At 42.9% G+C, this 26886-nt stretch overlaps 1 protein-coding gene across 2 annotated transcripts in view; it reads right to left on the bottom strand.

Annotated features, from left to right (window-relative positions):
* The window catches only part of col14a1b (collagen, type XIV, alpha 1b), a 219327-nt gene that overhangs the window by 65633 nt on the left and 126808 nt on the right, over window positions 1-26886 (bottom strand). For both annotated transcript variants that reach the window (XM_079654484.1, XM_079654485.1), the window contains exons 20-22: window positions 17418-17547; window positions 4401-4523; window positions 3071-3220 (exon numbers count right to left, since the gene is read on the bottom strand). In XM_079654484.1, coding sequence (XP_079510610.1) covers window positions 3071-3220; window positions 4401-4523; window positions 17418-17547 — 403 coding nt within the window. The remainder of the gene's footprint in view (window positions 1-3070; window positions 3221-4400; window positions 4524-17417; window positions 17548-26886) is intronic.

Raw genomic sequence — 26886 nt, 5'->3', positions numbered from 1 at the left:
CAGTTAATTTAGTAGTGGATCCAAATCACTAGGTGGATACACATTGTTTTCCACATATACAGAAACAGCCTTGGTCTGCTCTGGAGAGCGCCATTCTAGTTTCTACTGTTTTATCTTCAGGCTAATTTTGCTATTCACCTTTACACCAGTACAGCATCTGAATTACTGCTGATGTGGGCCCAATCTCACAGTCAGTTTCATCTTCACCAAGACCTCAAAACACTTGAACGTATTCCCTCTTTGGTACCAACTAAACCAAAAGCCTAAAGAAGTAATCCATCTTTTACCAGCAGAGTGGCCTCAGACATCGCTGGTTCCAAACAAGAAGTGAATGTCCCTTAGGGTAAGTGAAACTACTAGTAAATCACTTTTTATCAAACTCAATCTTTGGCACTTTTTTATGCAAGATCAGATTGTGTGTCAGAGCATCACCAACTCAAAAAAGTTGGTGATGCTCTGAGTGAGCTAGCTAGAGAGTAACAACGAAGCTATGTTGTGATGCAGAAGCATGAATATAAAGTATCATTTCATCATCCAGCCACTATGCTGGTGTCTGTGCACAACTGTCTTTCTACGCCATGTTGTTCCATAGCAATCTGCTAATAGCAGCTTGATGAATGGAACCCACTCAATATACAACACATTTTATAATCAAGCCACACGAGAAATGACCAATCACACTTGGACTGGTAGCCTAATCACACCTTCTATCTTTTTGTTACCACTCTGTACGCCCTAACAAGTGTTGACTTCTGGTATCATGTGGTGCTTTGAGAATAGAAATTAACCATATTGATGGAAGCCTTCAGTAAAAGGAGCTCTTTGTGATTTCATGTAGCCTACCCACTCCTTAACTTGATATTAAACTGGTGTTTCTCTGTGTTTCTGATTGTTTAGGTGATAAAATCCATGAAGATATCACAAATTATAGACTCGTGGGGTTAAGCTTTAGTAAACGTCAAACAATAAAGCTGTGTGACAGTGACGCATCAGTCCACTCATCTCGAGTGGACCACTGGCTTCATTAACATGCTGCCCAGCCACATGACACACGGTTCATCTCCAGGGATCCCACTGGCCTCACATCATTATACTCTCTATTCAACACCGCCTATCTCTCCATCTTTCTTCCTCCTTTCCTTACCTTCTCAAGATGTAGTCACCTCCCTTTCCCCTCTTTCTTTGCCCAACGCCCCAAATGTGTCCTTCAAGTCAACCAAGAAGAGCTTAATTGTCATGCAGGCGGAGGAAACTCAGTGCTGCATGTGCAGGCATTTAGCTGACACTCTCGAGAGAAAAATACGGGTGGATGAAAGGGTGGATGTCAAGTGTCCTGCTCAAGGAAACTTCTAAAGGACACATGTTTTTTTTGTTTGCTACGTCTGAAATGGAGATCGAACTGATGACCTTTCAGGGTCAAAAGCAGCTTTTTCACCCACAGGCCAGCCCACGGTGAAGTGGCTGATTATCATGCAGGAGAGAGAAATCCAGGCTACGACTCGAATGCTGTACTTGAGAAGCGCTGACGGATCTAAACCTCTGGGAGCCTCGGGAGGATCCACAGCGCCGGAGAACTCAACTCTCCAGTTCACTTCAGGGTGGCGATGTAATTAGTTGAAGTTGCCATTTAAAGTGTCAGATGGAGATCAAGAGATTGATGTTTGTTGGTGTTCGGCTCCAGCCTCAATTAGATTAGAGGACAGAGGGAAGCGATAACAAGGTATATAAATGATCCGCTTTAGAAAATGCCAACCAAACAATTAAGTTAGAGGCAACAAGACTATCTGAGAGTGAGTCTGTGTGAACAGATTACATCATGATTGCATCAAGTTGTAAGGCTATAAATCTGGCACATTAACATCATGAACTCAAGTGCTCAGTTTAATACATTTTCTGTGTCTCTTCCTAAAGAAATAAATAAAAAATACAAATATTATTGTGTCATTATACATAGAAATGATCAGAATTTCTGAAGGAAGAACCGCTGAAGTACAGAGGAGGTTAAATGTGTGGTTTATGGTTATGCATCTGCCATTATGCCAATGAAAACACTATGTAAACAATAGCATCTGAATGGTGAACCACTATCCGTTATTCATAGAAAACAGAGACATAAAGTAGGCCTCTGGCACTAACAAGCCAGCCACTTAAAAAACTCAAATTAAACATTTGAATAATAGTTTCTGGTTACAGAAAAATAAAGGAACTGTATCTTATAAGTAGGTGGGACTGCTGCTAAGAGCATCAGATCCGTACGAAGGCATTCATGTTGATGGTGGTTCGAATTGTTGAAAAAGAAGACTCTCCAAAACTCAGCTGGAACTTTAATTGAGGAAGAATTAAAACGAAAAGCTAAATAGAATTAAAGCTTAAAAAAGCACCTTACAGCTAGGAAAAAGAAAAAAAAATCAATTTCATTTTTTGCTACATGAGTCATGCTATTTGTAGTTCATCTTAATTGAATATTAGTGCGAACTACTGTATGGGGAAACACTTTTAAGTTTTCAAACCGGGATGAAGTTAAATATAATGTTTGAGATGAACTAGATCTTTTTACCTTTTCTTAACATATATAAGTATATATAAAATGACAGTTTGTACGTGGCCTTAGTCGTGCAGGTCGTCAGCCTTACAAGAGGAAAGTCACATTTGTGTTGTGAGTGTATTCTGAATTTGAATGCTTGATTATATTGGGGGGAGAATTGGTCTAAATCTTTCAAATTGCATCAAAATACAGTATAGTAGGAGGAATAATATATTTATAAAATATTGTTTACTATACTGCCTCCTTTATTCAGTTACCATAAATATGCCTTATTGTTATATACCGTAGTTATCATGATACAAAATTAAACTAAATTCGGAAAACTGTTTTGGCCATGTTGCTCAATTTGATAACACACAGGATGGAAATGGTAGAGTACGAGTACAGAGTTTTAATGATTCACAGCCTCAATGGGTTTTTGAAAATGATTCTAAGAAGTTAATACATGATTTAGGGAGGGCATGAAAGCCGAGGATTAGATTAGTGCATCGGAAAGATTTCGGTACGTTTCTGCTTTTGACTTACAGGTCTTGGCCCGCCCTGAAAGGGCCTCACTGGATCCTGTGGTGTAGGAGGCGATGACCTTCACGCTGTACTCCGTTCCACTCAGCAGGTTGACGATCAGCATGGTGTTCACGTCCTCCCCCACAAAGGTCTCCAGAGCGGGGCCCGGAGCTGCACAGAGGGGGAGGGGGGCACAGAGGAGCAAATGGTCAGTAAGTGGACAGAGTTCAAAGACCATCATTAGATTCAATTCCAGGGAGCAGGGCAGGATGGAAGATAACTGAAGCGCAAAGGGGACAAAGGCAAGAAACAGCAGGAGCAAGTGGTGGAGAAACAGGAGAGTGTGGAAGAAATCTGCAGGGAAATGTGTCTGTGTATTCTGTAGTCATGTTATCAGAGGAAGCTTTCTATAAAGTATGATTACTTAGTTTCTAAATCAAATAAATCATATGATAGAAACCGTTTACGTTTCCTTTACGTTTCCATAAGCTCGTATCAAGCTCTTTTAGTCATTTCTGATTAGAATAAATCCTCAATCATGGATGTCTAAAGAGTGCTGGGTACATTATCGGAGGTGGGGCCCTGTTGCTCAGCTTTTTAAGTCTAATTAAAAAATGTCTCTTTCCAAATGCAACTCAGTATAGGTAAATACATCAAGTGACTGACACACGTTTTAGAAACACCATCCAGTCACTACGGAAATTAGCTTCAACAGCCGACTCACTTCCTTGGGGCTTGATCTCAACATGAAAGAGTTCCTTCAATCATATACAGTGATTATGTTGATGTTTCACCCCTATGCATGACTACGGAAATTATTCTGCTTTTCATTGAGAGAATATTTTAGCTATATGCTAATGAGTAATGAAAGCAAATGTCGTACATTTTGGAAAGAGATTTGGCTTTTTTTCTTTTGGAATCCTGGAAGTTTAATCTTAGCTCAAATTGTGATTCTTTAATATAAGTGTAGCCAAAATGCAGGATATCAATGCCACATTTGCGCTTCAGATGAGGAGGTGAGGCCCCCTCATAACTGCATGAACCTGTATGGCACAATACAACTCAGACTGGCTTACCTGTATGTCAATCAAGTGGCAAATGCCATAGTAAGGATGGATTATAGGCTAACTTATAATTTAAAAAAAAAAAAAAAAAATAATATATATATATATATATATATATTTTTTTTTTTCCATGCCATGCGATCTACCCACACTACCTTTGCGATCGACCGGTCGATTGCGATCGACGTAATGGGCACCCCTGCTCCAAATGAATCCCAATGAATTCACAATTTGTTGTTGAAATTTTAAATGAATTGCCACAGCGTGTGTATGTGTATGTGAGTTACCAGATATGGGCTGGTAGACGACCCTGTAGCCCATGGTGGGGGAAGGGGGAACATCCCAGCTGATCCTGAAGCGATTGTACCATTCCTCCGACACACGCAGGTTCTTAGGAGCCGAGAGGGGAACTGAGGACAAATAACAGCAGCTTTGAGTTTGGCTCAAACATTTTCAAAGTGAATTTCTGAAATAAAATAGGAGGATTCTCGGTTTCCATCATATACATATTTGCAAAATACAGTGTATTCAACAAGATGTTATTCCACATGTACCCTATACAAAAATTCCAAGCCATTATGGTTATTATAAAGAGACATGAACAAAAGAAACGAGAGACGAGAGCAAACAGAAGTTAAAGAGAATAAAAAAAGAAAAACTGAGCAATATAAATAACAGAGAAGAAGGCTTAGGAAAAAGGAAATTAAGCTATTCAAGTTGAAAAACAATATTTCCATAACAAAATGAACATGGTTTAAAGTAAATCCAATTACATCAAACCAAATCTATAGGTTACTTACGTAACCCCAGTTCTCAGAGTAACATGAAGTGAGATGTCTCACTATGGGATGCGCCTCAACGCGTATGCAAACAGAAGCATCAATCTCATTACGCCAATCCTGATTGGCTGGTGATCTTGACGTCTACGTCAGGGAATCCACCCACCCTATAAGTAGCTTGCACTACGACGCAGCGTCATTCAATATAAGCACCTATTCTCGCTTCGCCTTAGCAAGAAGGGCCGTCTGTTGAGAAATCTTACTTCATGTTACTCTGAGAACTGGGGTTACGTAAGTAACCTATAGTTCTCATTCATAACACTCTGTTCGATGTCTCACTATGGGATATTGAAACTCCCGTATTGCTAGACATGCTTATCTCGAAAATCACCAAAACAACCAGAACTTAACAGGTAGAACCCTGTCTCAACATGGGACCAGCTCGCTGCTGCACAAATGTCTTGGATGGAAACACCCTTGAACAAAGCCCAGGATGTAGCCAGTCCACGAGTAGAATGAGCACGCAGGCCCGTTGGTGCCTGCAAACCCTGACTCGTATAAGCCAGAGCAATCGCTTCCACAATCCAGTGGGAGAGCCGTTGCCTGGTAATGGGCTTGCCCTTCTGAGGGTTAGCCCAGGATATAAAGAGTTGGTCATTGCAACGAAACTCTTTTGACCTGTCCATATAGGTGCGTAAAGCATGAACTGGACACAGCAAATTCGGCCGCTGTTCCTCAGAGGAACACAGCGGCGGAGGAAATGCCACAATGTCAATGGGGGTACATGAGCCAACCACCTTAGGTATAAAGGCAGGGTTGGGCTTCAGCAACACCCTCGTTTGCCCCGGGGCAAACTGAGTGCATGAAGGATGTACAGAGAGCGCATGAATGTCACTGACTCGCTTGGCAGATGCCAGAGCCAGTAACAGCACTGTCTTCAGTGACAGGTGTGTCATGTCAGCTTCTCCCAGGGGTTCAAATGGAGGTCGACTGAGCCCATCTAAAACCACTGCCAAGTCCCATAAGGGCACCAGTGACCTGGAAACAGGGAGGAGCCTGCGAGCCCCTTTCATAAAACGGCAGACCAAAGGATGTTGGCTAGCCGTCTTTCCCTCAAAGCCCACATGGCATGCAGCAATAGCAGCCAGGTACACTTTGATCGTAGAGAAGCTCTGTGTTTATCAATTAGGTCCTGTAGAAATGATAGAATCACCCCGACAGGACATTGAAAAGTGATGTGTCCCTTTTGAAGGCACCACTCCTCAAACACCCTCCACTTACAGTCATAGAGGGACCTGGTGGAGGAAGCTCTTGCACTCTGAATAGTGTTTATCACCTTCTGAGGGAGCCCCACTGTATTCAGATTGTACCACTCACGGGCCAGGCCCATAGTGCCAAGCGCTCTGGGTGTGGGTGAAAGATCGCCCCCCCTGCCTGAGACAGTATGTCCCTGCGTAGTAGGAGCTGCCACGGCTGCCCGCACAGCAGCTGATATATCTCCGCCAGCCAGTACATTGCAGGCCAGTGCGGAGCTATCAGGATCAGTGTGTGGCGTTGTTCTCTCACTCTGGCCAGAGTTGGGGGTATCAGAGCCAGGGGTGGGAATGCGTACAGAAGGACCGGAGGCCAAACGTGCGCGAGCGCATCCACGCCTAACGGTGCGTTTAAATCGCGCACTGAAAAGAACAGGTGACATTGAGCATTTTCTGTTGATGCGAACAGATCTACCGCGGCTCGGCCGTAACTCACCCACAGCTGACTCACAACCATTGGATGTAGAGTCCAGTCTGCATATAGTGGTGCACCTCTGGACAGCAGATCTGCCCCGTGGTTCATCACTCCTGGTACGTGCGTCGCTCTCAGAGAGAGGAGACGTCCGCAGCTCCATAAGATCAGTTTGCGTGCCAGCATGTTTAACTGGAGAGAACGCAAACCCCCTTGGTGGTTTATATACAATATTATGGTCGTGTTGTCTGTCCTCACGAGGACATGATGTCCTCTGAGAAAAGGCAGAAAGCGTTTTAGGGTGAGGAACACCGCTAAAAGCTCCAGATAATTTATGTTTGACCGTTGGAGGTCTCTGCTCACAGGTCGACCTTCGTATATACCCCCCCAGCCCGTCAGACATGCGTCTGTGGTGACCACCTTCCGCGATAGGACAGCACCCATAGGCACGCCCCGTACTAGAAAAGTCGGGTGCAGCCAGTGGCGCAGTGCCATTACGCATTTCATAGTGACCATCACTCTCCGCGCGTCAGTCTGAGGGCAGCTACACAGCTCTGAAACTCCCTCATGTGTAAGTGTCCGATCGTACCACCAGGATGGCTGACGCCATGAGCCCAAGTAACCGCAGACATGATCTGAAGAGAAAATATTTGCGTAGCCGGAAATGAGCGAGGCAAGCTCTGAAGGCTTTCACTCTCTCTGCTGACAGGCGGGCTGTAAAAGGCATCAAATTCAGGTGTAGGTCCAGGAAGAGTACAGTCTGGGCTGGGGACAACATGCTCTTTTCTGTGTTTATTACGAAACCCAGATCGAGCAGGTGTTTTACGAGGACATTCGTCTTCGTAGTAGCCTCTTGCTCCGACTGTGCGAGAAGCAGCCAGTCGTCCAGATAAGTTGCCAAGCGAATACCCTGTTGTCTTAACGGGGCTATCGCGGCTTCCGTACACCGTACAAACACTCGCGGGCTGACAGACAGACCGAAGGGAAGAACTCTGTACTCGTAACAGACACCCTGAAAGGCGAACCTCAGATATTTCCTGTGTGGATAATATACTGGGATGTGGAAATACACATCTTTCAGGTCGACTGATGTGAACCAGTCGTTCTGGCGCACGAGACGCAACAGAGATGTGTGAGTGAGCATTCTGAATTTGTATCTTTTGAGATATTTGTTCAGAGCTCTCAAATCTAGTATAAGCCGAATTCCGTTCCCTCCCCGTTTGGGAACGAGGAAATACTTGGAATAAAAGCCGCTCTGACTCTGTTCGGCGGGTATTATCGATATAGCCTTCTTTTCTAGTAGCGAGAAAATCTCTTGATCCAGAATATGGGCCGACTCTCCCCGGGCTTGTGAAAGCAAGGGGGGGCGACAGCGAATTGGAGCCTGTAGCACTGTTTTACTGTCTTGAAGACATTACATTACATTACATTGCATTTAGCTGACGCTTTTATCCAAAGCGACTTACAATAAGTGCATTCGACCAGGAAGATACAACCTTTAAGAAAACAGAATCATATAAGTACATCAGGTTTCATAGAGCCAAACATTTCAAGTGCTACTCAACTGGCATTTAGAAAGCCAGCCCTTTATTAGTATATAAGTGCTTTGTTAGTAATTTTATCGCTCGAAGTGGAGTCTAAAGAGATGAGTTTTCAGTTTGCGTCGGAAGATGTGTAAGCTATCTGCTGTCCTGATTTCAATGGGGAGCTCATTCCACCATTTTGGAGCCAGGATAGCAAACCCACGTGTTTTTGCTGACGGGAACTTGGGTCCCCCTCGCAGTGCGGGTGCAGCGAGCTGTTTGGCTGATGCAGAGCGGAGTGCACGTGCTGGGGTGTACGGTTTAACCATGTCCTGGATGTAGGAAGGGCCAGATCCATTCGCAGCATGGTACGCAAGTACCAGTGTCTTGAAGTGGATTCTAGCAGTTACTGGAAGCCAGTGAAGGGAGCGGAGGAGCGGTGTGGTGTGGGAGAATTTGGGAAGGTTGAAGACCAGACGAGCCGCTGCATTCTGGATGAGCTGCAGAGGTCGGATGGCACATGCAGGTAGACCAGCCAGGAGGGAGTTGCAGTAGTCTAGGCGTGAGATGACGAGAGCCTGGACCAGAATCTGCGCTGATGTCTGGGTCAGCTGGGGACGTATCCTCCTGATGTTGTAAAGCGTGTATCTGCAGCAGCGGGTTGTAGCAGCGATGTTTGCAGTGAAGGACAGTTTGTTATCTAGGACCACACCCAGATTCCTTGCAGTCTGAGTCGGGGAAACAACAGAGGTGCCGATGTTGATTGTTAGGTCAAGAGTGGGACAATCTTTTCCCGGAAGGAAGAGCAGTTCAGTCTTGTCAAGGTTGAGCTTGAGGTGATGAGCAGACATCCACCGAGAGATGTCTGCTAGGCAAGCAGAGATGCGTGCGACGACCTGGGTCTCTGAGCGGGGAAAGGACAGAATTAGTTGGGTGTCGTCAGCGTAGCAGTGGTATGAAAAACCATGCGGGCTAATGACAGACCCGAGCGAGTTTGTGTACAGGGAGAAGAGGAGGGGACCAAGAACCGAGCCCTGAGGGACCCCTGTAGTTAATTGACAAGGGTCGGACTCGGACCCTCTCCAAGTAACCCTGTAGGTGCGGTCGTTGAGGTATGAGGTGAGGAGGGAAAGTGCAGTGCCTGAAACTCCAAGTTCTTGGACAGTGCGAAGGAGGATCCGATGGTTCACCGTGTCGAATGCAGCAGACAGGTCCAGAAGGATGATGACAGAGGAGAGGGAGGCTGCTTTAGCAGTGTGCAGTTTGTCAGAGACAGCAAGGAGAGCAGTTTCTGTTGAGTGACCTGCCTTGAAACCAGACTGGTGCGGATCCAGAAGGTTGTTCTGATGGAGATAAGAGGAGAGTTGTTTAAAGACAGCGCGTTCAAGTGTTTTAGACAGGAACGGGAGGAGAGAGACGGGTCTGTAGTTAATAACATCAGACGGGTTGAGAGTGGGTTTCTTTAGGAGAGGGTTTACTCTTGCCTCCTTGAGACTGTTTGGAAAGTGACCAGAAGTTAGAGAAGTGTTGATGAAATGGGTGAGAAATGGTAGAATATCAGGAGCGATAGTCTGAAGGAGGTTTGAGGGGATAGGGTCCAGAGAACAGGTGGTAGGACGGGCAGAGGTGACGAGGGTAAGAACCTCACTTGGAGAGAGACCCAAGCAGAATCTGTGAGCATCTTCCACTTTTCGCTTCTTAAAGCGAGCGGAGATGTCACATCTCTGTCGTCTGCCCTCTGTGTCTTTATTTGTTGTGTTATGGGGCCCTCTAGTGTCTGAACACGGTGGTACCCCAGGTTGACAACCCCGGCCGACACTGCGCATGCGCGTGGCGGTGGTGCCTTTACAATCCCGTCTAATGTCCGCCTTTTGAGAGAGGCCGTAGCCGCTCTCAAAAGAGGGGTAGACGACAGACTGTTTATTGTTTTTATTGTTTTTCTTTTCATTTTTATTGACTGCACCCTTGGCTTCAAGCCTGGAAACGACAGTGGGAAATGATTTATTAGGAAACAATAATGAGGACATGTGTTTGTGTGACTTAAACAGGCAGCCAAATATGCCCTCGGGAACAATAGGTATGTCCAGAACATCCTCTTTTTCCCGGTCTGGAAAGTTCGTCAGGATGAGCCACCTGGCTCTCTCCTGAACCACCATAATTCCCAGTGCTTTGCCCGTGGCCTGGACTGCACAGCGCTGCACACGGAGGCAAATGTCCGTGATTGCTGCGATCTCGTCCCACACGGCAGGCTCAGGTTTGCTTGACAAGTCTTCGCAGAGCTCCGCCTGGTAGGCGGTCAGCAGCGAGGAAACGTTGCGTGCCCTGGCGGACAAAGCTGCGGCTTTATAGGCCCGTTCGGTAATCGCTGACTGAAAACGGTCTGCCTTTGCCGGTAGCGTGGGGTTCCTGCTCGGTGTCGAAGCAAGCCTCGGTTGGAGGTGGGCTGCCACCAGCGGTTCCATGGGCGGCATGCGGAGCAGGCCGAGCCTCTCCATACCGTCACAGTCCAAGGAGGAGGCACCCTGGATTGGGGCCTTGTTGCTGAAAGGGCGGTCTCTCCACGAGACCGACAGCTCGTCCAGCATCTCCGGAAAGACTGGAAGGAGCTGCCTCTTCGCCCTCGCTGCTTGGGGCAATTGCTTCCCCTCGTAGCAAGATCTGGAGGTCTCCTTGGCCACTTCAGGCCATGGGATGTCCAGCCTGGACGCAGCAAGTTGACACACAGCATGCAAGTCCATACTTAAGCAGGGCGAAGCTGGTGTGCTTTTGCCCGGGAGAGCGGACATCGCTCCCGGCTTTGCAGCCTGAGCCGATGAAACGAAGATATCATCTTCGTGCTCATCCGAGTCGGACAGGAGGAACTCAGAGGCATCCTCTTCTTCCTCCATATAGTCCAACTCCAGGACATCCTCCGCGGGTGGAACCATGGTGAGGTCCAGTTGGGAGCCCCAGCTTGACACAGCGCGGAGCTCCGCTCTCGCGGCTCTTGCCGCCACCGGGCCCCAGCCTGACACGGCGCGGGGCTCTGGTTCAGCGGCAGCCGCTGTTATTGAGCCCCAGCCTGACACAGCGCGGCGCTCAATCTCTGCGGCGGACGACACCATGTCTTGATTGCCGGCCGGCGAATCAGCGGACATGAGGGGGTCCTGTCCGAACAAGCTAGCTTGGCGTGCTAGCTGTCGGCGGAGGCTCTTAATGGTGAAGCGGGCACAATGCGCGCACGAGCCGGGGTTATCGATAGCCTCCTGGGCGTGTTCCAGCCCGAAGCAGGACGAGCAGACCTGGTGTGAGTCTGTGTCTGAGATCTTAAACCTGCAGCCGCATAGCCGAGCCTCCGAGTCCCTGACTCCTCTGGTGTGAGGGAGAGAAGGGTCCATCTTTGTTCGCCGGGGTGTCGGTGTGGAGTGGACACGCTAGTAACAGGTACGTTACTGAGAAAAAAATCCAACCTTGTCGTTAATCCGAAAGGAAAAAGCGACGGCGTAGATTTGATACTTTAAAGAATATTAACTGGTGTGTTAATACCTTTTGTTTTTATCTCCGTCTCCTCTGGTGTGAGAGAGAAAAGAGAACGTCCTCGCTACCGTGGTGTCGGTGTGGAGGGAAGAAAAGCTAGCAACAAGTATGTTACCAGCTTGAAGAAAAAATCAAACCTTACCGTAATTTCGAAAGAAAGAAACGGCGAGGCAGATTACAATATTAACTGGTGTGTTAATATTCTTCAGTCTTCTTGCAAAGCAAAAAAGTAACCGGCAAGCGCCTTCGACCGAATGTTAGCTTGGGTTCAGTCTGTGGACCGTTAAGCTAGCCCGGCTACTGATAATTCGAGATGTGCTCTGAAGCGAGAAGAGGTGTTTGAATTACGCTGCGTCGTAGCGCAAGCTACTTATAGGGTGGGTGGATTCCTTGACGTAGACGTCAAGATCACCAGCCAATCAGGATTGGCGTAATGAGATTGATGCTTCTGTTTGCATACGCGTTGAGGCGCATCCCATAGTGAGACATCAAACGGAGTGTTATGAATGAGAACTATTAATGTTATACTTTCCAAAGATGTAATTCTCTGTGTGTCGGAATGATTAAAGGAAACAGTGGTGACACAGCAGAAAGGAGAGGGAGAAGCTGGGAGGAAGATAACGAGGAAGAGTAGGATGGATAACATATGATAACACTTAATACAATTCCCACAGTCAGCACAGCTGAATACTACATTGAAAGCAAATTTCACTGACAGGGAGAACATTTTGGAGAACTCAACTAATGGCAGGATGGCATTTATAGTATATAGTATATATAGGTGTTGTATTTGAGGAATCTGAGCACACCAACATTTGTAACCTCCTGCAGTCCCTCCTGAACTTTTATAAATGTGAATCTTGTGAAGATCCCTTCTGTTAATGGGAAACCTGAGACTTTTTTCAGATCTCAGTCCCCCGTTTTGTTGCGCGTTTAAAATGAGAAAAAGCTCCCATCGTGCCTCCCCGAGTATCCATCGATATCTCCGTTTCACAATCTGATACCTCCAGATTATACTGGCTCTTCTGCCTCAATTTATCCGTGCACCTTCTGTTGCCGTTCTCCATTAAAAAGCCAATCATGCTGTTCAGTTCAGCCACAATCCCCCCCCCCCCCCCAGTGTGTTCTGTGTTCAAACCCCCACGAGACACTGGCCTCTTCTGTTGCATTATCTTCCCTCCTGATGCCCTCTCAGGTCCGGGCAATAATCCCATCACCCTGTAAACTCTTTCTGACATTCCTCTCACTACGGTGTCTTCACCCTTCAGGCCGAGGAGTAATGAGAAACTGGAGATGTAATGGCCCCACCATTTATGACCAAAGACACTCTTCCAGAGCCCCCCGGAACATTCTTATGAATTTGGGAACCAATTTTGCTTTCTGAGTTCACAAAGTTTGTTTCATTTGTTGTTCAGGGGCCTAATTTCCAGCATCCCCTGTGGAAGAATCTTCAATTTCTGTAAAGCTTAGAGTCCTGCAGACAACTCGTACGTGTCTAGCATAGAGACGTTTAAATAATAGCTACTTTTGTCCCGATATGCTTGGTTTGCTGTGTACTTGTTTTATTTTGCCTGATTCCGCATCTATGTTCTGTCATATTTAATAGATAACAGTTAAATGGTCACAGTCTGAATAGGATAGTGCAGGAATACGCCCTAAAACGTTCTAAATATACTATAAACTTTACTATATGTTTTTACTATGATATATTTCTGTTCAGGCCATATATTGCCCAAAATACAATAATGAATGTAGTCTCATTGGTTCGATCCCCACATTGCTTTGTTATACTTCTCCTATTGTTCCATATTTAGATTTCCTATATTGTTCCTTGCTCCCATCCAGAGTCTCCAGTGATATGGTTTATAAATTATTGCTTTCTTCAAGAAGACAGAGCTAGTTTAATGTCATTGTCGTCCAGGTAAAGTTTGAACCTAAAATGGTAATCCCTTAAAATATTTTGCATCTGATCAGAGTAAACATTTGTGCTTTTTAATAAGGATTTAATGATGGAATTGTGTATCACCATATATGTTAGGGAATAATTTGCTTAGGTATTCAACCTTTGACACAGTTCTTCAGTTTCTCATCTCACTGTCTCCTTTCCTGTGGCATAGGTCTACAGACTTGGGTATTGCTGCTATCTCTCTTAAAGAGGAGCAGCCTGGGCGCATTGTTGTTGCCAGTCTATGACCGAGCACAAGCCGCCATGAGGTAGTTTACTGTTCAGGGACGTAGGTTCCCTGGCCCACATTCTTTTCTATGGACGAGAGCTCTAGTTAGATTCCGGGTCCATAATGTTTAGTCTCACTGATAAAGAATGTTGATTATTACACTCCGAACTAGTTAAAACCTCGAGCTGCAGAAGAGTTCTTCAGAATTGGTTTGGCAACCGCTGTGTCAACTCGTGACACATCACCTGTCTTTTTAATTCTCCGGCCATCAAAGCTCCAGCTCTCCTCGTGTCTCTCTGAGTCCTGACTCTCCATTGCTACAGAAGTTTCCCCCACAATATATATCTCAATATATGATTTTGTCACTATGCGATTCCATTCAATGCCCATAAATTGTCATGTTAAATTATCACTCAAATGTAATGCATTTAAATCCTTCTCTCCATTTGAATCGATTGTATTACAAGGAAAAGACAGATCCTCAGTTGTACATATTGTGGAGGAAACTTCTGTGTAGCGATGCAGTGGGAGTCACCGACTCAAAAGGAGACACGGGGAGAGCTGGAGCTTTGATGTCAAACACTGATGGTTTATTTAGGAGCTTCGGCCGGAGAATTCACAAAAAAAGTCCAAGAGCTAGAGGTTCTGACTGCATGGTAAAGTTGCCACGTCAATTCTGAAGAACTCTACCCCAGACCCATGTATTTAGCTAGTTCAGAGAGAATAATCAACATGCTGCATAACAAGATAGAATGATCACAACTCTATCAGCTGACGCCAACAGGCAGGAACAGGGAGACAAAACACTGAGAGCAAAGCAGCCAAGGTTCCAGGTGCGTGTGCTCAGTCAGGACAGCATGAACTGATACACTGGGTCAAAGTTATGGGCCTTGGAAAATATTTCCCCAACACACATCATCTTATTGTCCATTGTTTCAAATCTCAAGATAGCACTTGTCACACTATCCTTCTCACTTTTGAAGGTATGAAAATCAAACAGGTTCTGGTTGTCTTACCTCCCTCAGTGAGTAACTAATCCCTTTTAATTTAAATGTGCAGTTTGTTCGGTCACATTTTGTGTGTGTCTCTTTGTTTCACTGATACATCTCTGTATTCCCCCCCACTCCTCTCTTAGTGATCCCTCCATCCCTCAGTGGATCAAATCATCAGATTGTTCTGCCTCCACATTATCTATTTTTAGTTTCAGGCTAAAACCCCAATCATCCCTTCTGCATTCACTGTCATGCCTCCCTCAGCGCTCCTCCCATCCCTCATAGGTTCAGATCCCCAGATTACAGCGGCTTCCATTGTCACATCATCTATCTTCACTCTGAGAAACCCAATCATCGGCCTCTTTCTGCATTCCCTGTCGCTCCTCCCCGGGCGATCCTCTCATCCCTCACTCCTAACGGGAACCATTCGTCGTCAGAGGGTTTCGAGAGCCCCGTCGCTTAAGAACCGCCAAACGTTGTTAGCGCCTGCTAATGTGTGTGATGTGCTGTGCGGGGAGGCGTGATGGGACGAGGTGCAAAGACGAATGCCTTGAATTTAGCGTTTACTGAGAGTCGAGTGTTTGTTCTGTAATGCGCATCCACAGCAGCGATCAGTCACATTTAACAAAAGCGAAGAGAACGCTTCCCACGTGTTTCTGCCTTCAGCTGCACCGAGAAGAAAATAGATGTTGCACATTGAGCACCTAGGACAGGTTGCTATCCATTTGACCTCCCCTGAATTCGTGGTGAGTGTAATGAGCTGCATAGAGACAGAGGGGGGGGGGGACAAGGTGCCCCTCTCTGCTGAGAACTGCTGAGTTTGAATAGTAGCTCAGAGAGGTGCTGCTAAGATACAACACATGTTTCAGGGTTTAACATTGTTGTATTATAAATCATTTGTCTTAAGTAGAAAGAGTTGTAACATTTTTATTGACTTGATTTAATGTGATGTTGTTTTTATATTATCGTCTTTATACTGTTGTCAGAAATTGCAACTCAATTATTTCTAGTCTAGGCCGTTTTACTTTTTTTTTGTATTTTATTACATCAACTAAATGCACGTGTTTTTCACTGCTGTGTAGCTTTTATTCTTGTATTCCATAGTTGTCTTAATGTATTTCAACTTTAATTCGAGTTTCCTCTTGGCTTTTTTAATGTAAGATTTAGGTCTACTTAAATGTTATTAGAGCCTTGACGTTTTTTTATTATTTGCCGGGGTTAAACACGTTTTTGGAGTGGTTTGCACCACACTAATATTCCTAACAGACTATACATTACCAAGGTGGGAAACTCTCATAATTCAAACATTAGCCACCTTAGATCAACATAAACATTTATTTGAATTGACTATTTAAGAATGTATTTTCCCTTAAATTAGGACAATTAACATCATAGTGAGGTCTTTAATTAGGTGTTCCCCCTCGTTTCTCCATGGGTTTGTATTTTCTGATAGTATTTATCCTTTTCATTTATTGTTGGTGGCAAGAAGGACTCCTCCTCCTCTCCCTCCCTGGCAAGTGCTGCAAAAATGTTGTTAAGCAAACAAGACTTCTCAAAGAAGATTAATAGCTTACAATTTTCGTTTTTTGCTTGAATTGCAATGTTTGTGTTCAGTGTAATGAGAGCTTAAATGAAGACAGCCACTGTGGGGGGAAATATTAATTGAACTCAGAATTGATTCTTCCTATAAATGAGCCTGGCAGCGTTCTGGGTTTCACACACCAACACAAACACACCTTCTAATGTTCAATATACATTTAGATGTATTTTAGCTCTGTGTTTGGTCTCTGTCACCTTCACCACCTTCATAATGACTTTTAACCCGTATGTGTGCGGGTCATAACTTTACTGTCCTGGTTAATTCTCACTGCTCTCATAACATTGTTATAGTGAACCATTTAGCCACTGAGGAAATATATTTCCCTCGGGAGTTTCAAGAGACATGGGAAGCACAACATATATGTTTTTAGCCGATATCGATAACTGACATTACCTGCTGCGTATGGCCAATACTGATTAGGGTACAATTGGCAAATATGAAGGATGGAAAAATTATGATTTATGACCCATAGCTTAGACCTCACCTAACCAAGGCTAACTGTTTTTAATCTTAACACAACACAAAACTTAAATGGCAAATTAAACTTGCCGTCTTCCTTTGAAACTGTGAAAGACATCCACACCATTGTGATGTTCTTCTTCTTTTGTGTTTTTATTGTCTTTGTATGTTGGCTGATAATTAACTGTCAGTAATTACATTAACACATTAGTACACAATAATAAACATTTCCCATTATCTGCCAATCATTTAGCAATCTGATATATTTAACTAATTCCTCACAGAGACTTATCTAAAAGAGAGTGAAAATCCATCCATCAGGTGGACAAACACTATTCCACATGAATGAAATTATATTGGGACTCTGCGGGATGAACACAAATATGCAACTTTTCACAAACTAAGTTTAAACCATCAAGTTAATGGTGGAAGATATGTCCAAGATTTGTTCATAACATGTCTTCACTGTCCCAAGGTGAACAGAAAAGTCAGTTATTGGTGGTTTAAACACAAGAGAAAAATGCATATGAACTTACGTGTTCGTCCCATCCGTGCCGCTGCTGGTCCCTCTCCTTCAGGGTATACAGGAGTGATGGCAATTTTGTACTCTGTGTCTGACAGCAGAGGCTGCAAAACCAGGCTGGTCTGACCTGTGGGCACCGTCCTCTGGAAGCACAAAGAAATTCACGTTAAGTTAAAAAATAACATACATGTGTTCCGGCTGTGGTTCACGTTCAGCGGGTAGTACTCCTAGCTCCTCCCGTCCACATGCCAAAGTGTCGTAGTGTCAAAACTCTAAATTGCTCCCGATGGTAATGACACTATATGCTACGTTATCTGATAACTACCCAGTTCTCTTTGTTTTGTTCATCAAAAGCGAAACATGGATCACATCACAGTGTCAAGTGGATATTTCATGATATAATAAGTAATTGGATGTTTGCTTTCTTTAAACTTTAGCTTCCACAGAGTTTGCCCTGTTTACAGCTAGCAAGCTAACCTGCTACTCAGCCGGGGGTGGGTGCTCGGCCTCCCTGCTCGGGTACAGCCTGTGGCGACAGGCAGCCAACACACAGGCCCTCAACTTAACCCTGGCTGGTTCTGCGACCTCTTGGTGAACTCCTTTCACCACGATGTTTAACAAACTCATGCTATGGACCGCTCTTTTCAGCGTTGCCCGTCTGTGTGTGGACGGGTGAATTCTTCTAGTATATGTAAAGCAGTTTGAGGGGTCTCAAAGACTGAACAAGCACTATATTAATCTGGTCCATTTAACATTTAATTAATGTTAAATTTCAAACATTCTCGAGATCAAACGGCGCCAGGTGAAATGCTAATGGCAGACAGTATGACTGTTCCCCACCCTGCAGGAGAAACACATTATCCCTTAAGGAAAAAGCATATGGAAAATAAATTATTTTGACAAAGATATGTTTTTTAACAGGGTGTTATAAGACAGGACTTGCAATGAACATATGGCCTAACGATCACAAAAATATACCTGTATATGTTTTTAATGTAACACTGAAAAGGTTATGGAAGATAATTGTTTTTGTCATGATATTACAATTTGTATTTTCTGTTTTAATTTGAAAAGCGTTTTCTCCCGCTGTGTTGTGTCTGTTTTCATTCTTGTCTTTGTGTGTTTTCCCGCCTGTTTTGAATGTCCTGGCCTTAGTAGTTCAAATTCTTCCCCTTTAGCCATGCAACCACTTGGCCTTCTGTAAACCTGCATGTAATCCCCTCATTAGTTCTGCTTGTAGTCCTGTTCTTGTTTGTCGTTCATCTTAAAGTGATGTGTTTTGCCATGACTTATCTGTCATTTCCACCCTGCTCTGGTTTCTGTGATATCCTCCTTATTAGACTTCCTTTGGACGGATTCTTCAACGAACTAAAAAAAAGCAAATTAAGATTTTAAAAAGCGGCAAAAAATGTGTATTAGCCTTTTAATGGAGGTGAGGCGCTGCGAGCTGCTGAAATCAGGCTTTCAGGTTTTAGGAGCTGTAGAGGTTAATTGTATCCAGGTTTTCTCCTTACCTGTCTTTGAGCTTGGCCTTTTGTTAAACCTAATCCCTAAATTAGTCATCCGTCCAGGTGAAGGCATGCTGCAGACAAAACTTGCTTTTCACCCTTTAGCTTCTTCTGTTACTTTGTCTCTCAATATCTTCTCTCAATCTGCTGTTGTTAGTAACTCCTTGACTAATATCATTGTTGCCATGTATCTTTACAAAATCAGTACCATTCATATCAAACACCATGGTTAAACAATATGCAATGATGATATAGTCAGTTGAAAAATGTCATTTTCCGTGGTCTCAGATTTATTGTAATATAAACGAACCCTGATTAATCAATCGAAGACACTTTCAAACATTTCAGAATTCTGCATATTGTAGTTTTTATCTTCAAGTCTTGGAAGTCCGGAGAGTTTTTTAAGTGCTGATTTTACCTCCAGATAAACACTGCTATGGTTGTTTGATCTATGTAGAATATATTGTTTGTGTTACAAGTTGACTTTTTGAGTGTGCATGTAGAAAACCTCAGTCGTTTCATTCCTCTGTTTCTCTCTTTGTCTCGGTCTGTATGTCTGGTAGCCCAGTTTGCATTCTGATCATGTACAGTCTAGCCCGGCTCCGTCCACAAACCATCAACTTCGCCCCCAAAAAATACGCTTTTTCAGACGTGCAGGCCTTGACAAATCAATTTCAGCCCAGCATGATGAAAAAGGCGGCAAGTCTCTAAACTTGCCACACAGTTGGGAGAAACCAGCCTAAAGCTAAACTCCTTCTACTCCACTTTGTAAATGCAAACATGGCTACATTAAGTATTTATAGGATTCAGAAACCCAATCTAGTTTTAACAAAGGCTATGTGCAGGCCCAGAATAATAAGTATGATCCATGTGAGACCTTGCCTGAGCTACAATGCTTGGAGGCAAACTGCATGGGGTACACAGGTGATGGGAGTCAATTTAAGGTCACCAATGGAAATGTATATGACAATACATTTGCTAAACTGCACACAACTTTGCCTCAACAAATCGGCCAAAATAAGGGATAAACAAGTTTAACACTAACTGTAACACATTTCAATAAAAACAGGATGAATCATAGCTCATGTGAAACAATTTCTACTTCAACTTAATCTATTACAAAGCCAAGAGGGTACACAGCATTCTGGGCCAATAGCTGCAATGAGTAGATGATAAGAATCCTACCCTGACTAAATACTAGAACAGACTCTGCTAACTCTACAGGGACCCCGAGGGGCTTCCCAGTGGGACTCCGTTCAGTACAAATATCTAGCCAGGTAGCCAGGTCCTAAGAGTGTCAACATACAAAATAACACCTCAAGACCTCTGTTGATTCAAAGATAGGGGCCCTAAGGTAACGACTAGAGTGGTGTGAAGTTGCTTTCACTTGACCAGGGGTAAAGCGGCTCTGTGCCAGCGTGTTTCTATGGAGAAAGTGGCGCAGCCTGCCTCTCTCTCTCTCTCTCTCTCTCTCTCTCTCTCTCTCTCTCTCGTCAGCCCGTCAGTATCTGTCTCATGCAGCTCACTGATCCAGTATAATGAGTGACCCGACAGTAAAGAATAAACATATTTATAACTACTTTTCCCGTCCGATTATACTTCACTCGCGTTTATGTCCATATCTATCAGATCTAGCTAGTTTTAGCTAATGATATGACGGCTCATTATCAGTCAGGATCTTTAGATTGGTGAAACAGCAGGAACCATAAGAAGAGCCTGAATTAAATCCGGAAACAAACTGTTCACAAAATCGACTGTGAAGGGGTCAATGGACACAGAGCAGAAGTGTGGATGGTCCAACGTTTGGAAGAAAAACTGTAAACCAGGTGTTTGTTTTCCTTTCCAGTTTCTATGAACTCTAAAAAGTTTTAATCCTCCCATGACAATGTTTTTGCCTTCGGGAACAACATGTTGGTGCAGGGCGATAATAGCCGAAATTCTGTTTACACACTGCCGAATTGCATTTCATGCCCTGCAGCTTAGGTTTATAGGACACTGAATGAAGCTGCTCAGGGAAATAACACTGAGTTCAAAATCACAGATGTGTGTGGACAGATGGCTGCAGAGTGGAGTCGCCTCACGGCAACAACTGGTATGATAGGGACAGAGCCATATGAATGGACATAACCATTAACTTCAATATTTATATGCATGTAAAGAGCTGAGCATCGAGGAATTCTCAACTTAGTGACAGACTTTAGTGCAATTAGTTAAGTGCCCTAAAGCCGCCGGTATCTTTTTTTAACCATTTGGGGGCAGCAGCAATCAAGATGACTTACAAAGATGATTATGTTTCACAAATAACTAGCTTTTCACGTCCAGCAGGCGCAGAGCAACATAATTTCTTTGGAGTAGTGTTATACAGTATACTCGATATTCAACACAGTATGTTGGTCTTTTCCCTAGACCTTTTATTTATTTATTATCACCCTTTTATCTTATTTTATTCTTTTTACTTATTTATTTTTATTTATTGCTTTTTATTCTTTTTACGATGTTAGCACTTCGGGATTTGAATGCAAATATGAAGTGCTTTATAAATTAAAGCCATTATTATTATTATTATTATTATTACCAACTCCTGAGATACATGTGTACATACAACCTTTGTTAGTTAGCTGGTCTCTAACTGTGTCTGCCAGCTGTTTGCTGCTGAGCAGGTAATGTACAGTGGCTTTATAAGAAAACAAATTCAAAATAAATAAAATACTATAAAAAGCTGCGTAAATCCGAGATGTCAACTTTTCTTAGGGGTTTTCACTAAGAGAGACTCCTAACATTCATTTAAAAATAGTGATTAGTAAGACTTAAGATAATTCCAGGTGTGAAGATTATCTGGCACAAGGTAAAGATTCTGATACATCCTTTCTTTGAGTCCTGCTCAACAAAGTGTGTTTATAATATGTGCTGCATCCTTAAAACAGGCTTCTACGACAAAAAAATAAACCAGTGAAAAGGACATGTGCGTCATCGGGAGAAGTAAGTCACCAGCCAGCAAAGTGAGTTTTTAGGCAATAGGCAGTGATGGAAATTCAAACCAAATGACTGAGGTTTTCAGGTAAAAGTGATTTGAGAGTCTCACAAAACGATGTGGAGCTGCATGTCTAAGTGGATAACATCAGTGAACAGACGACGAAGCACAAACTACTGGGTAGACTTGGCAACGACAACAACAATTTTCACTGTCCAGACTGCTCATTCAAAGGAAAAACATTTAACGGTAAAAAAAAAGTGAAGCCAAAACCACCTAAAGATAAAGTTTTGGACTTTGTAAAACTTGAACCATCAAAACTTGTTGTCCTCAACATTTCTATCAGAGAAGAATACGTTTCCATCCCGCTCTTAAATAAGGCAAGAGACGAAAATTGAACACCATATTGTTCTGGTTTTAATATATATTCGATACCATTACTGCAATTAAGGTTGTGAAAACCTAGAATGTTGAAATGGTGAGAGTACCAACATATGAGGTTACATCGTATCTAGATGTTGGATACTCACTCTTTTGCTTTGTCTATAGGGATCAAATAAGATAGTAGGAAGCCAAGAGAAGCAAGACTTTAGGCTGTGAGGCTGTGTTAAACACTTTTTATGCATGTTTTTAACGGCTCAACTGATCTAATCATGTTTGAAAGCACTTTCGATAAAATTGCTGCATAAAAACTGTGAGTTAATTACAATATAATTTGTTCACAACCCCTGAGCCAACATTCCACCCACAATTTCGTAAACGTTATTAACAGTTTGTGTCGAGACGAAAGTCATGTAATTATATCTGCGAAAAACGGACTGATAAAAAATGTATGTGTTTTCGTTTAGAGTATTATTGTTATTATTATTGTAGTATTGTTCAATACCAAAAGAGGGTATTCGTTTTATTTTGGACCAACGCTACCTTTCATAAGTGAGCTGTATTGAACAAATATGAATGCCGCTTCCGGTAAACACGGCAACAAAAGGGGCGTATTTTGTGATGGCCAGTCTCTTGTTCTCAAAGCCACTGAGGGAGAACCAGGCGACAGTGTGTGTGAGGCTCCGGAGACGCCATTGGTATGTTTCTCCGGGTTTTATTGTGTTTTGTGTTTATGTACTTGATCTGTTGCCTCACTTTGCGAGAGTGCTATTGCGCAATCGTCTGCTTTTTACGCAGCGCGGTCTGCCTGTGCTCCGTTGTTTGCTGTGTAATGTAGACAGCGCAGGTGTTCAGATGAGGTTTTCTCTGGTGCTTTTTTCCAGTTTAGAGATAAACACTCCGATTGATTCATGTAAGTTAATGATGTGGTTTTAAAATAACAATTTATCATTTTAATTAAAACATGGTTTGTGTTATTATTGAGAATGCAGTGAGGCATATGAAATGTTTTTAATTTGTGTAGCATGTGAGCTAACATTTGTTTGTCCTTTTGTGTTTTGAAGAATTTCAACCTGATTAATTCTTGGAGCTGTCTTAAAGAAATAAAGACAAAAAGAACGAAATTCGAGTTGTCCAAGCGTCCTCTGTTGCCCTCCAGCCTCTCAAGTCAGGCTAAGTCACTGATACAGGCCAAAACCCTGAAGGACTTGACAGTTTGAGACCAAATACCATCAGTAAAGATAAAGTGGGATAACTGCCATCCAGAAATAATCATATGTAAATGAGGAGTTTCTTTAGCTTTTTAATGGCTGGTGTCCCTCCCTTGGCAGCTACAAACCACAGAGTGAAACTTGCTTTGGAAAAGAAGCCTGCCAGTTAGTTTTTTTCACCTCAGCTGATAGACATCTAAATGGTAGCTATTGAGTGCAGCACTTGGTGATTCATGACCTGACCGGATTGCCAAACAGAGCCCACAGCTGTTCGCATTTTGATAAGAGATCTCATTTAACAGGCCACTGGTGTGAGCAGCTGGCGGCTCTTTATTATCAGGATGAAAAGGCTGATGTGGGACCTGTGGCCAGCGTCGCCCGCGGACACACAGTGCCTACCAGTGTGGTGACAGCACAGAATCACACAAACAAATACACAACTGCCAAATCAGACTTTCTCCAATACATATTGGAGAAAGTCTGATTTGACAGTTGTGTATTTGACACATAACAGGACATTCCCCACTACTACACCCTACTTCTGAGCAATATAACAAAATACAAGGGTGCATTTTTATTATACACTGATGAGGTATTGATTACAACATAATAGTTAAAAAAAAAAAAAAAGTCTACCAAATAATGATGACATGATGAGCAGCATAAAATAAATCTTAATAAAAATGTGATTTACAATTGGTGCTTTTTATACGCTGCCATGAACTTGAGTTGCAGGCTCAGCGGAGGTCTGCATGGGGCATTCATGCTAGCTAATCATCAGCTCATTTGTGGTCCGATAAACAGTCATCAAATTCAGTATGAGCCAAGCTACTCTGATTGTCATGTTTCATATTACCTGAACTATTGTCATACTGTGTTTTTTTTTGCTCATTTTTCAAGCTAATGTTAAGTGTACCTTCTTGGTAATGTTTTCACGAGCAAAATACAAGCTGAGTAGATGTGTTAGTTCAGGGTTGCCAACTTTGGGTACCTGGCTGGAGTGAGATTTTGATATCATGGGTTTAATTACACATATGCACACAAAATGACTGCTATCGTGTCAGCAGCGGGACCTTAGCATATGGGCACAAAGTTTCATTCACTAATGAAAGTCAAACACATGTTTGTTTCCACTGTTTTATTGTGTGCATAGGCCTGTCGCGAGAAGCAATTAATTGACTTAACGTACGATAAATAAAAATGAACTCGATAACTTTTCTGACCTTGATAAATTGCCATTTTCACGAGGATGTGACTAGCAGTTTGAAAGGATGTACTTTAACTATTATTATATATTGCCTAAAATGGTCATACAACGGTGAGACAATATTATCGTTTATTGCAATCATTTCCGGGAAAACGTATCCAACAAAATTAATTATCGTGAGAGGCCTATACCTGAAACACACAGAAACAAACAAATCTACAGACTTACTCCAAACTGCCAAATATATAAATTAACACACTCTCACTCTCATATACTCTTTGACTCTATTTTGGCCTAGTAGAACAATAAGCAGCAGATTTTTACTTTTTATCATTTCTACTGGATCTTAGATCTGCGAATGCGCAATACGGGTCGGGGGTTGACCAACCGGCTCCCACTGCTCTGCTGTCTGTTAACGTTGTTAAGGGTGGTGGGGGCGGGGAGGGAGCGGATCGACAGTTTGAGCAGCTGTCAACTCAACATTGTAAATAACCAACCAAAAACGATCGCCGGTTCATCTTGTTTTTGGCGTGAGAATAGTTTGGGCAGCGTGAGAGCGTGAGATTGAGAGTGAAAGCGTGTGTCACACGCCAGATGCGTGAGAGTTGGCAACCCTGTGTTAGTTGGCCAATTTGCCTGATCACTTAACAGCTTTTTAGCCAATGATTGATTATGTATCGGTACAAACCAAATTATTCACCACTAGTTAGCAAAGAGAAATGCAGGGGAGGCCAATTATCAGTTGCCGTGACTTAAGTTAGCGGTTAGCAACAAACGTTTAGCAACAAGCGTTTAGCAAGCTACAGATGTAGCGATTCATTTCAGACAGTTTGAAACGCGAGGGCCTTGATTGGTACGTGATCTGCCCTCGCTCAAGGGAAAACCTCCAGCTTGACTTGAGACCGCCCCCGTGAAAGATAAATGTAATTATAATGAAGCCAGCTGCAATGGATCATTGATCCACCAGGAGGTGCAATGGGGTTCCACACTGGAGCTCATGTGAAATAAAGTCAGATACAGTATGCTGGATGTAGAGCGGAACTTTGTTAAGATCCATATGTCACGGATATCATACTCTGTGCTAAATAAGAGACATGTAATCATTTACAAAACATCACCATGTTGTTATTTAACAAAATAATTTTGTTATTCGAAAAAAACGAACGGGAGGAAATGCAGCCCGGCTCTCGATTTTTAATCCTAATTTAATCATCATCTTCACCACGATCATTTATGTTTATGTTCGCCGAATTGACATGAAATCACTGACACATATGAATATACTGTATTCAACTTCATTAAAACGTTATTAACGTGCCTAAACTCAGTAATTCACCAAAAATATGTATATTTTAATGGAGCTTCGTCGGTCGATCAGGATCCCAAAGTGTAGCGGAGGGATCCTCATCTGGAGGAAGGGTGTTATTTTCCCCATAAGGAACAAGTCGCTGCAAATTATCCCGCTTATTACATGGCCACATTCTCAACAAAGTAACAACATGACTCCCAATATTAATTGAAATGCTTTTATGGATTTAGAAAATGTTTTTATTGATTTAAAAAATAGTTGTATATATTGATTTAAATTGACATGCATCCGCTAAGAAAAATAGTCCGTTGTTACAGTTTTTTAAACAGTCTGAATGAAACGGCAGCTCTCAGCTGTGTATTTACACAACTAATGGCCCATCAACCACAGCTCTCTCCCCCCTCCCCCCCTGATCTTTCTTCTCCAGCAGCTAAATTAACAGTAGGTTACTCTGAGTGACCATAGACTGTATGTGACAAGCTTACAGTTAGTGACGTAACAACACCATAAAAGCTGGTGGGTTGAAAGCAATACGGGAGGTAAAAATAACTAGAATAATTGTGATTTATTTATTGTGGCTTTTATGTTTTTAGGTATAAAATGTTATGTAATTCAGGCTTATAGTTCACCCTTCTCTAAAAGCCTTCAACAATGACATTGTAACTTCATTGTAATTTAATAAATCCTTCCAACACACATTGTAAAAAATAGTCGACTGTAAGTTAAGAAATCATTCCAATATGTACATCTTCTGATGTAACAACAATAACATTATAAATAGTAACATAGCTGAACATGGTATTGCACATTTAGCTTTGAGTGTTACTGACCTGAGATGTTTTTATTACATGAATTAAGGTGACTGAGGCTTTTTAACATATAGGGATGCAAACTC

This window comes from Notothenia rossii, assembly GCF_949606895.1.
Source record: "Notothenia rossii genome assembly, chromosome: 10".
Classification (NCBI taxonomy): domain Eukaryota; kingdom Metazoa; phylum Chordata; class Actinopteri; order Perciformes; family Nototheniidae; genus Notothenia; species Notothenia rossii.
This window is presented reverse-complemented; position numbering and strand designations above follow the sequence as displayed.